The sequence below is a fragment of the Trypanosoma equiperdum genome (assembly GCF_001457755.1).
Source record: "Trypanosoma equiperdum strain OVI genome assembly, contig: ctg_1258, whole genome shotgun sequence".
NCBI lineage: Eukaryota > Euglenozoa > Kinetoplastea > Trypanosomatida > Trypanosomatidae > Trypanosoma > Trypanosoma equiperdum.
Window position 1 is genome coordinate 202 of NW_027123236.1, and position 11,094 is coordinate 11,295.

The following is an 11,094-nucleotide window of genomic DNA, read 5'->3' on the forward strand; positions in this document are numbered from 1 at the left end:
CGGATGGCTGGACGGACTTTAACACATGGTGCAACACGATTTGATTTTCAGTTTGCTTTTCATTTTCTTCGATCCGACAGATAACTGCTCCGTGGGAATGACTTGCTTTCTTTTTTTTTTTAATTATTATTATAATTATTATGATTTCGTTTCGTAAATGATTTCCACTTTCCCAGTCCCTGCTGCACTTCATATCCGCGCAACATTTTCTTTGTTTTGTTTTGCTTATTCTTACCCTTCTTGTTATCTTTGTTTTTTTTTAAATTATTGCTTATTTATATTAGTTTCTATAGGGAATAGTCATATAATTTAGTTGTTTGAGACTGTGAGTCACAAGGCAGCGCCGCTTGAACTTTCCAGCATATTGAGATGAGGAACCTGCAGACCCACACATGAAAGGGGTAATATGATTCTTTTTTTTAAAAAAAATATATAAATATATTCTGCTTTTCATCCAAGAATAATAATAATGAAAAAGAAAGGTGCAATCCTTTTTGTTTTCAAGGAAAGGTCAGTCAATTTTTCCTCTCTTTCTTTTTCGGTTTCTTCGTGTGCCTGTTTGTTTTTTATATTGTTGTTTTCACACCAGTTAACAAGGGCTTTGTGCTCCGCAAAGTTAGCATCATAAAGTAAGGCGATAGAATACAAAAGAAAAAAAAGCTCCATCAAGAAAAGAGCGGGAGGAAAAAAAAAGAAAAATTATACACCGAAGATATATAGAAAGGGGCCATAAGCCTCGCATATAGGAACAAACAAGGAGGACAGACAAAAGGAAAAAAAAGGGAGGACCAGGATATGGCGTTTCTCGTACAAGTAGCAGCGGATATATTCAATAATAAAGTGAACTTTGAGCTTAGCTTCCCGTCCAGACCCAGCATATCGGAACTGACGCGTTCGGCGGAAACTGCTTTCTCAAATGAAATTTCTCTTCGCCGACCGGACAATGTGCCATCGCACAAATTTCATTCATCGAAGATCAAAATGTACGATGAGGAGCTCAACAAATGGGTGGATCTAATAAGGGAGGACCAGTTAACGGATTATTGTCAGCTTTATGTTTTCCAACCTCCAAATGAATGGCACAAGGAAAGCCAAAAGGAAATCCCCCCTGCAATGAAGCCACCGAGTTCCGGCCAACGACACTCCGCAGGTGGTTCCTTTTCACAGGGCTCACGTGTCACTCCTAATGGAAGCCTTTCCATGCAGGGGGCTCTCGCACCGTACAACGGGTCTCGCTCACCCGTTAGCCACCGCAGTGAGTCGCAACAGGCTCGTCACGCTTCGTTCCACGGGAGTACCTCAAATGCGCTCGTGCCGCGTGCCCAGACAGATGTGTCGCAAGAAGAAAAACTGCGTGTGCTATTCGCGGAACTCGATGTAAAGGGTAACCGTGTGCTCGACGTTGAGGACTTCCGACACGGTTTCACTGTGTTTAATCTCAACTTCAGCCCAGCTACGGTGGACGATCTCTTTGAAAAGGGTGACAGCAACCGGGACGGGCGGATTACCTTTTCAGAATTTGAGCGGTTCGGACGGCTCTATCCAATCATGACGGATTGCCTCTATTTCCGTTCCAGGGCTTTTTGGGAAGAAGAACAAATCAGGCGCTCTATTCAAAATGAGCGACAGGCAGTGAGACAAGCGGAGCAAGCGGTGGAGCAGGCCCGACGAGCCCTTGAGGAGGCAGAAAATGAGACAGATGCCGCTAAGGATGCCGTCGCAACTGCGGATGCGGATCTCAAGGATCGAACGGACCGTCTGCGGGACCTCACGAGGGACATGGACAACGCAAAGCGCGAGAAGGAGCGGGCCATCCGCGAGAAGAAGGATCGCGAGAAGGAACTCTTCGAGATTCGTGAGCGTGAAAAGGAGCTTCGGAAAGACGCACAAGAGGTGGCTCGTGAGGCTGAGAAGCAGGACCGACGGGCGTTTTCTCTCGCTGGGGAAGCGAGTGCTGCCGATGACAAGGTTCGTGCCTTGGAGAAGGCCCTTGACGAGGCTCGTCGTGCCGCTGAGCGGGCGCACAACGCCGCAGATCAGGCTGCCAGAGACGCTGATATCGTGAAACTCCGCATGCAAGATGCTACACGAGATGCCGAGGAGGTGGCACGGGAGGTTCCCCGGGCGGAGGACGCGGTGCGGGCCGCAGAGCACAACGTATCAGCAGCAGATCAAGGGGCTCGGGAACTGGAAGGAATGGGCCGTGTGCTTTCGCGGGAGATAGAAGAGGCTGGGCAGCGACGGGATCAGAGCGAAAAGGCAGTTGAGGAGGCGAGAGGTATGATGCATGTGAAAGAGCGTCAGTTGGAGGAAGCAAAACAGCACGTTTCGGAGAGGGAACACGCCGTAAGGCTTAAGGAAATCGAACTGGCTGATCAGCTGAAGCAGCGTGAACTCGTGTCACAGCACGAGAGGACACTTATAGAGCAGGAGCTTCGGCTACGCGAACAAAGAGACAGTTTAGAGGAGCGGGAGACGAAATTGATGTCAGAAGCCAGCAGCTTCCTGGGCAATCTCCGTACGCAGTTACACGGTGGGAGGTCCTATCCGCGAGATTAATGCTTTATATGGGAGCAAATTTACCAGTGCGACGCACGCAACGTCACGGAGTGGTTGAATCAGTTGTGTGCAGGCGGGAAAATGAAGGGAGATCATCGAAAGAAGTAATGAAAAGAATCAAGCGCTCCTCCTTTTTTGTTTAAAGTTTTATGTTCATTTTTTACTTATTGGAGGCGGACGTTTTTACCGTGTAAGGATGTTCAGGGCGCGGGGAGTTTCATAGAATATTTCTCTTTTGTTCATTTACCCCTTTTGCTCTGACTCATTGTGACCTTCTACCAACTTCCCCGATTACTGCCGTAAACATGGCCATTAATTTTGTTGTTGTTATTGTTTTGTGCGTGTGTGTGTTTGTGCTAGTGAACCAAACGTTCGCAACATTTTATTTCCGTCCCTAGCAACCACCCAGCGGTGTGTTTGTGTGTGGCTGTGTGGGGTGTGACACTATTAGAGGTCTATAGAGAAATGGAGCAAAACAAGGAAAAAGGTTCGCGAGGAAGAGAGAAGGGGAAAAGAAGAGGTATTGGTCACGCAGGGTATCATTTGTTTTTCTTTGTGATCTCGTGGAATGATTATATATATATATATATATATATATATATTTGTTCCACACAGTTGTCTCGCTTCCTCCTTTCTGCCAAGTAGTTAATGATCTCACGCTGTGTTCATGGCGCCATAGAAAACCATATAATCTTCATTTTTTTTTTATGTGCTCTTGTGCCATTGCCGCTTTGTGGGTAGATGGGGTGACAGAAGGGTGATGATTGCCTCGGTAGCACATGGCCCTGCGTTGTTGCGGCGGCCCTCTCAACTGTTGTGCGTGTGCTTTTACTCATATATTCGCTGCCATAATCATTAATGCACTCATTTCTTTTTGTTTCCCTGTAAGTTCCCAAGGCTCCACCTCCAGACTTAACTGCACCATTGCATACGGAGAACACGACACAGGCAATGCGGCGTAGTCCTTGTGCTGATTACTTCACATCTCTAATGGCAACCGCCGGTTTTGTTCGATGCCGCGGTTTGAGTTCTAGCGGCCAAACAAACACCACACAAACTGTACACGTTCTCCATAGCCTATACCGTCGGTTGCGGAAGGAAGGTGAGGAACGAAAGATGCTGGAGGATGCCCTCTCCGTTAACCAACTCGAGACGAACATTCGTATCGGATTACGTCTTTTGCATTGCCACACACAGCTGGTGGATTTGAACAGACAGCTGAAGGAGTTACCCTTTTGGCGGCTAGTGAGGCGAATGTCACTTGCTGTTGCACGCCGTTATTATGCCTGGCGAATTTTTTCTATCCGGCTTCGATTGCGTAGCACAACGGCGATTAGCAACGCCCTGGTGTACACGCTCTTCCTAGTGGTTTGCTTTATGCTCTACGAGATCTATTGCGTTTGCCGCATTGGGGTGACGCGAGCGGAGGATCGGTACAAATCATTAGCCGTCCCGATAGTACAGACGTTTGAAGCCCTCGAGGAGGCGGCACGGCGACGAAAAGACATCTTGTTGAAGGAAATGGAGGGGGATATAGTTCGGCAAAGGAATTAGACAAACATCAGTACGTCCAAAAGGATGAGGGAATAGGATGGCTCGTTTAACTTTTTTTTTTGTCTGTCATCTCCTGGAATTATCACCCGATGGAACGTTTGCGTGCCGTGAACGTGTTACGTGTCGTTGAAGTAAATCATGGCCGTACTGGTGGGGAGAATGAACTGGCTGCGTTGCTTTATTTTCGCCGTGTGGTATGGAGTTCAGTGAAGTTACTCTAGTTGACGGATGCTTATTTCAACTCATTATCGGATACTTTGGGGGGTATGCCTTGTAGTTGGTGAGTTCCCTGCAAAGCAGCATCGTGCTGAGGTTTTTGTTACCGCAGGTGGCGGCCAAGTTGATTGGGGGACAATTTGCACCATCAAGGAGTTAAACGCTCACCATACAGCAGTCACCGCCTTCGCATAATTTTAAATCTATATTTAACACATGCACATATAAGCATACATATATTTATATGTGTTTTGTGAAAGCTTTTACCAGGCGAACCACTCGGCACCCCGTTTAGCGCACACAGAGATTAGCGCTGCATGCTGCGCAATCCTTTTTTTTTAATGTGCGGTTGGAGGTTGATCAGAGGCACGTTTTCCTTCTGTATGTTTACCTGTTGGATTCTTTAAGATTGTAAAGTGATGATAAGGGAAGTAACCAATTACTTCTTGATGATCAAGCAGTTCCGGGTGCTGCGAATATTAACATGTTTTTCTTTCGTCCCTTCCCCGCCACCGGTCGACCTTGCAAATACCGCTTATCACTAATGCACGTCCCCGAGACAGCAAGCACAAATATCGGAGCACATCCGCACATTCCTTTTTTTTCTTTGAGCACCTCACCTTTTCCATTTTAGTAAGTGGTGCGCGGGTTATGTCCGTGGCCTCTGAGGCAAATGACGTCGTATCGTTCCTCTCCAAGGTTGGGGAGCGCTACAAGCAGCACCGCGAGTTACTCCGCCGGAAGTTTTTGGAAGACGAGCGTCGCGATTGCCCCTTCAAACCAACATTGTCCAAATATACTTCACACAGGAAACCGAGCAAAGGCTCCGAGTGCGTTGAGGCTGTGGAGAAGCGGTTATATCAACTGCATGTGCGCCAGCAGGAGTTGGCGGAAGAGCGTCAAGCTGCGCATAACAAGAGGGAGAGTGCCGAGTTGAAGGCAGTGATGCGGCCTCCGCGTCTCACCGCACAGGCGCGTTCTCTTTCGCCACGCGATCCAGCAGAAGTATCACGGCAATGGTTGCAGAAGCGTGAAGAGAAGTTGATCCGGTTGCGTGAGGCCATCATAAAAGGAGACCTGGACGCGATGCAGTCTAAACCAACTATCTCTTCATATGCCGAAGCAAACATCACCACTGAACGTAGAAACGGGAAAAGTATAGAAGATTATCTATTAGCTGAGCATGAGGCGAGACGAGAGCGAATGCATCATCATTATGAAGGGGGCACAACGGCTAGTGGTCGTTCTTCTTCCCCTCTACGGCGTGTCGATTCGCAACCCGTGTTCAGACCTCGCATATCCAATTATGCGCGACGACTCTCACTCCCTGGTCGCGTTGTGGATCGTTTACTTTCAAAAAAGAGCAGGAAAGGGGATGCGCTGCGTGACGAAAATTGCACTTTTGCACCTCGTGTGTCATCGACCTCGACTAGGTTGCTAAGATATTTCTACAAGAATCCCAATGTGTCAGTGTACGATCGCTTATGCGATGAAAGTTACATGAGACCTAATGGTTGCTATGCGAAGAAGGGTTCGTCTCATGTGGAACCTGGGAGCTTTGGTGTTCCGCATATAAACGAGACGTCGCGCGCAATAGTTGAACGTAAAAGAACTGGCGACGATGCGCCACTGCGGACGTATCAGCTTCGAAGCCCTACTGAACGACTTCACGCCTGCAGGGATCCCACGGCTTCGAGTGGCCGGCACAGACGGCACTGTCAACATATGATTAGTGAACAGCTTGAAAAGGAGATATCGCAATGTACGTTTCGACCACGTGTTGACGAGGAATCGAACCAGATGTGGCGGCGGCGGTTACAACAGTTGAAGGGGGGTGGACACCCAAGAAATGTTTCAGGACTCCGTGAGCTCCTTTGGCGTCGTTCAGAAACACGTATGAAAGAGGAGTTGCGCAGGCAACGTGAGCTGCAAGAACAGAAAGAGGTGGAGGAGTGTACCTTTCACCCCAAAGTAGGGCGGGCCCCTCGAAGGCGAGTTGAGTGCGCACTTTCCGTTCCGGAACGCAATGAGGCATGGCAGCAGCGACGGCAGAAAAAACTCAACTGTACCCGGGAAGAGGTTGAGCGTTCTGAGACATCCGAATGCTCGTTTCATCCCTCCGTTTCTTCGCTGCATTCTGCAGCTTCGGTGCCAGCCTCTAACGTAGCCGGGTACGATTCACATCTGCGGCGTCACGCGGAGTCGCGGAGGATAATTCGGGAGATGCAGGAGTGGTGGCGGCCGAAGTCTCACATATCTCGTAACAGCGGGTCAGCTCGTCGGGTGCGTTCGCAACCCCAAAAACGGGAAAAGGAATGGTGGGACTTGCCGCAGAAATGCGAGCTCAGCAGTTTTACGCGCACGTGCTCTCCCACTTCGTGGGATGATCAACTTAGTTCGTCACAGTTGGGTTCGTGATAATTACGGGATGCGCGGTCCCTGTGGTCGCGTGTTGACTGGTGTTGCGCGCTTTGTTTAGTTGCGGCAGCAATGCGGTGCGCAACCCCCCCTTTTTTTTTAGACGACAATGGATGAGGTTGAGGCGTAGCGACGGCGCTCGTGCGGCTCAGACGGTAGTTGTCTATCATAGAGTTCACCCATACATGATTATTGTCATTGATATGGTAAAGCATATACATTGAGGATCTTCATGGCAGCAGACAGAATGATGCAAGTGGGAGCACAAATGAGAAAAAAAAACAAAAAAAATCTACTTGTTCTGTTGGTTGTTGGGATTCCTTTTTTGTTTTGTTGCTTTTACTTTGTTTCACCGTTTGATGCATTGTGGTAGTGTGTTGGATACGCTGCTTTCCACTTTATTCTTCTTTACGCGCTATCACTCGGTTCCATTACGTGATGTGGGGGCACTTTCACGAAGGTTCCGGCCACTGAACTGCTGCCCCGGCAGAGGGGGATTATTTCAGCATTACTTGTTCTTCTTCCCCTTTTTGTCCCTTCGTGTAGGTCTTGGCGAGACCTGAAAGGACGTAGTTGAGGAGTTTCTTACAAGGAAAGGGAAAGAGAGCAGAAATACACACATACACTACATATATATTTCTCGTTCCATTAAAGTGCATTAAAAACATATATCTGACCTTGCGAAAGGCGCGACCGCCTGGGTTACCGACCGGTGTTACAACACAAGGGTGGTAATAGTGGGAGGGGCGATGGAAAATATTCGCGTGGTGGTACGTGTGCGGCCGTTTATTCCGGGCGAAAACCCCCAGCAGTGCGTTACTGTTCATGACAGACAGATACGCGTTGGCGACGATCGGACGTTCGCGTTCGACAAGGTTTTCGATATGAGGGCTACATGCGATTTAGTGAACAGTTCAGTTGGAGACCCCTTAATTTCTGCGTTTGTTGATGGGTACACCGTTTCTACAATAGCGTACGGACAAACAGGTGCCGGGAAAACACACACCATGTCACGCCTATCCAGGTACGTTGTGGAACGTGTACATAAAATACTTACGAATGGCGCCGCCGAGCATTCAGGCTTAGCTTCACCAGGTGCGAGGTCAAACTCGCTGGCGGATGCTGAAGCTGCTGCAACTCAGCCCGAGTTTCGGTTTTCGGCTGTGGAGGTATACAACGATCAGATTAGCGACCTTGCCGTTTCTGCATCGTCATCATCAGCCCCTCGCCAGGTTCGAACGTTATCACTGCGGGAGGATAATCGCTGTGGTGTGTTTATTAAGGGTCTCACTGAGACGGCCGTTGATTCTGCGGAAGGGTTGCTTACCCTTATAGAGAGATGCGTATCCTCTCGTCGCACTGCAATGACGCAAGCAAACGAGACAAGCTCTCGTTCCCATTGTCTACTGACTGTGGCGCTCGTTTACCGGGGCAAAGTCGGACGGTTTGCCCTCGTTGATCTTGCGGGGAGCGAGCGGATGAAAAAGGCACACGGCGCAACGCCGAGTGCTGCAGGTGAAGGACATTCGGGAGCAGCTGCGTCGCGGGTTAGAGAGGGCATCAGTATCAACAGTGGTCTCTTGGCCCTGGGGAATGTTATATCGGCTTTGTGTGCACGCAAGTCACATGTACCGTACCGAGCGTCGAAGTTAACGCGCCTCCTTCAACCAATGCTTAGCGGCAACTCAAAAACGACAATGATAGCTTGTGTTTCACCAGTGGCTGCGTCATTCGAGGAAACCCTCAACACGTTAAAGTACGCGAACCGTGTGAAGTCTCTCCGCACGACGCCATTGCAAGTGGCTGCTGTTTCCTCCATGGAGGACGCGCAGCGTGCCATAGAAATGCTGCATCAGCAACTTCTGGAAGCGAAGCAAGTGGGTTGTGGGCAGTTTTCCGGCATGCCATCATTTCCAACTGGCGATGTAAATGCAAAGTTGGAGGAGCTGGAGGAGAAACTAAGGGTGGAACAGAAGCTTACGCAGCGCCTAAAGGACGATCTTTTCAATGCGGAGTACACCGCGATGGTTGAGGTTGAGAAGCGGAAGAGTCTCGAAAAGCGGATTGCACTTCTTGAGTTAGTGGAGAAGGAACGATGTGTGGGTCGTGCGTCAACGAGCACTGCGGAGGTTAGTGCCGTTGGTAGTACTGTGTCGTGCCCTAGAAGGTCAGCAGAGTCTAGTGACCCTTCCGACGAGGGCGGGGATATAGAAAACAACAGGAAACTTCTAGAGAGACTAGAAGCAGAGCGGGATGAACTCGAAGCACTTAAGAAGCAAAAGGAGACAGACTCTAAGCGGCTTGCAGAACTCGATATGGGAGGACAACATTCCATAGGGTGTGACTTTGACGGTAGCTTCTCGCAGGAGAATCTTTTGAGAGACATTGCCCTGAAGGAGCGGCATATTCAGGAACTTAAGCAGCGAAACGAAGAGGCCGTGTGGGCACTGGAAGACTCAAAGCGCAACCAGGAAGAGGTTCTTTCCGTGAAGCGTCGTCTTGAAGAAGACCTAGCGAATGCGGTCACGAAATTGGAATCAACTGAAATGGAGCAACAACGGAAGCAGGCGGAGCGGAATAGGTTGTTTGCACTGCATGAGGAGCGGCTACGCAAGGCCGAAGAAATGGCTGAAACCTACAGGCGTCGTGTGGAGGAGGCGACATTGCAGCTCAATCAGCGTCAATGTAACGAGGAACTGATTCAACAGCTCCAGGCACAGATTCCGGAGATGCGTGAAGAGTTGAATCGCCACGTCGTTGCTGTACGCGAGGGACAGCAGCGCGAGCAGAAGATGGCTGCCTCATATGTACAAAAGGTCAAGAAAATGAAACGACAGATGCGTGAGACGGAGGCTCAGGTCTCTCGACTTCAGGTGGAGCTACAGAAGAAGGAACGTGAAATTGCTCGGGTTAAATCCAATATTGCTGATAGGTTCGACCGCTGCCTATCTAAAGCCCACGTCGAGCGGAAGCAACTGTTGCGAAACCTTCAATGCGATTCTTCCGGCCGATCTTCCAGCGTACAGAGGGAAATTGACTTAGAGCTGAGGGCGCTCGCAACGATTGAAACAGATCTTGATGATCTCATGTTGGAACGTTGTGAAATGAAAGCGCGGCTCGATGAGGTTTGCGGAAGCCCCAACGTGGTGAATAGTTGCGCGGTGGCAGCGAAAGGGTTTGAGTGTCAATCCCGTCGCGCCGGCTCGCCAAACAGTTGTAGTGGTGCGCAGGCTGAGGCTTCTACTGACTACAGCGAGGCGCTGGGTGATGGAAATGCTGTTGTGAAGGAACAGGCGACGAATCCACTGGTTTTCCAAACGTTGAGGCGACTGGAGGAGGTGGAGGACAGCATCGACAGCCTTCAAGAGGCACGTAAATACCACTTACAGCGGGTCCGGCGTCTACAAAATAGCTCGGCTTCGGCGCAGGGTTCTGTTACGTCCAGAGCTTGTGAATTGCTGCAGCGCAGCATTAGTGATTCTTTTAGACAAACTTCATGAGTAATGAAGGCTTTGTTCAGTTATATATTATTGGCTTGGTTCCAAACTTTCTTTCTCTTTTTATATCCTCTCGTTTTTTGTTTGTTGTCTTCAAAAGGTGCTTTGCTCCTTCCGTCAGGTCGGAACGGTGGTGTGGAGGACGGTGAATTTTCGGTAACAGGGGTGCGAATTTTTTTCTTTTTTTTGGGAGGGGACGTTTACATATATGATATGAAAGTTATTATCATCATTTCTTTCATCGAATTTCTTTTCCCTGTTTTAATTATTATTTCCCATTGTCTTTTTCTTTTTTTTCTTTTTGCCCTTCTCTACGGTTGCTCTCTAGCAACATGTGGGGGTTTTTTTCATTGTCTCTTTTTTTATTCGTGTATTCTTCGTCCTCTTCCTTCTAACCTTCCCTTTTCACTATTCACCTTCAACCTTGTACATTTCTTCCTCGTGCTTTCTTTTTCCGCACCACTGCCATCTGCGGTAACGATATCGTTGCCATCGTAAATAACGACGGCAAAAAAGAAGAAAAAAAAGAACTGAAGCGAGGAAGGGGAATGTACATACACATATTCCCCTTTACATTCTGTTGATCAGTACTTTTCTATATCTTTATTGTTGTTGCTGTTGACCCCCTTTTTGCCGTTCGTGTTTCAACTTTTTCGCATATATGAATCAAAAGAACTTGTATATGTATATATATTTATTTATTTATTTGTATATAGATTTACACCTATATTTTCTTGAAGAGAAACCGTCTGGTAATTTACCTCCCCTTATTTGTATAATCACTGTTTCTCTTGAATAAATTTTCGCTTCATAACCCCTCGTTGGTTGAACTATACTTATTTTTTCCCCC

At 48.4% G+C, this 11,094-nt stretch overlaps 4 protein-coding genes across 4 annotated transcripts; all 4 read left to right on the forward strand.

The window, feature by feature from the left end:
* Positions 1–795: 795 nt before the first annotated feature.
* TEOVI_000619700 (flagellar protein essential for flagellar pocket biogenesis) lies at positions 796–2,559 on the forward strand (the record flags this gene model as incomplete). Its single annotated transcript, XM_067220899.1, has 1 exon — positions 796–2,559. One exon carries the CDS (start codon positions 796–798, stop codon positions 2,557–2,559), a length of 1,764 nt encoding a protein of 587 aa, XP_067077000.1.
* A 951-nt stretch (positions 2,560–3,510) lies between these two features.
* TEOVI_000619800 (uncharacterized protein) lies at positions 3,511–4,113 on the forward strand (the record flags this gene model as incomplete). Its single annotated transcript, XM_067220900.1, has 1 exon — positions 3,511–4,113. One exon carries the CDS (start codon positions 3,511–3,513, stop codon positions 4,111–4,113), a length of 603 nt encoding a protein of 200 aa, XP_067077001.1.
* Positions 4,114–4,980: 867 nt separating this feature from the next.
* TEOVI_000619900 (uncharacterized protein) lies at positions 4,981–6,747 on the forward strand (the record flags this gene model as incomplete). The annotated part of the gene is made up of 1 exon (XM_067220901.1): positions 4,981–6,747. The coding sequence occupies one exon, from the start codon at positions 4,981–4,983 to the stop codon at positions 6,745–6,747; it is 1,767 nt and encodes a 588-aa protein (XP_067077002.1).
* A 749-nt stretch (positions 6,748–7,496) lies between these two features.
* Positions 7,497–10,247, forward strand: TEOVI_000620000 (kinesin, putative; the record flags this gene model as incomplete). The annotated part of the gene is made up of 1 exon (XM_067220902.1): positions 7,497–10,247. The coding sequence occupies one exon, from the start codon at positions 7,497–7,499 to the stop codon at positions 10,245–10,247; it is 2,751 nt and encodes a 916-aa protein (XP_067077003.1).
* Positions 10,248–11,094: the final 847 nt, after the last annotated feature.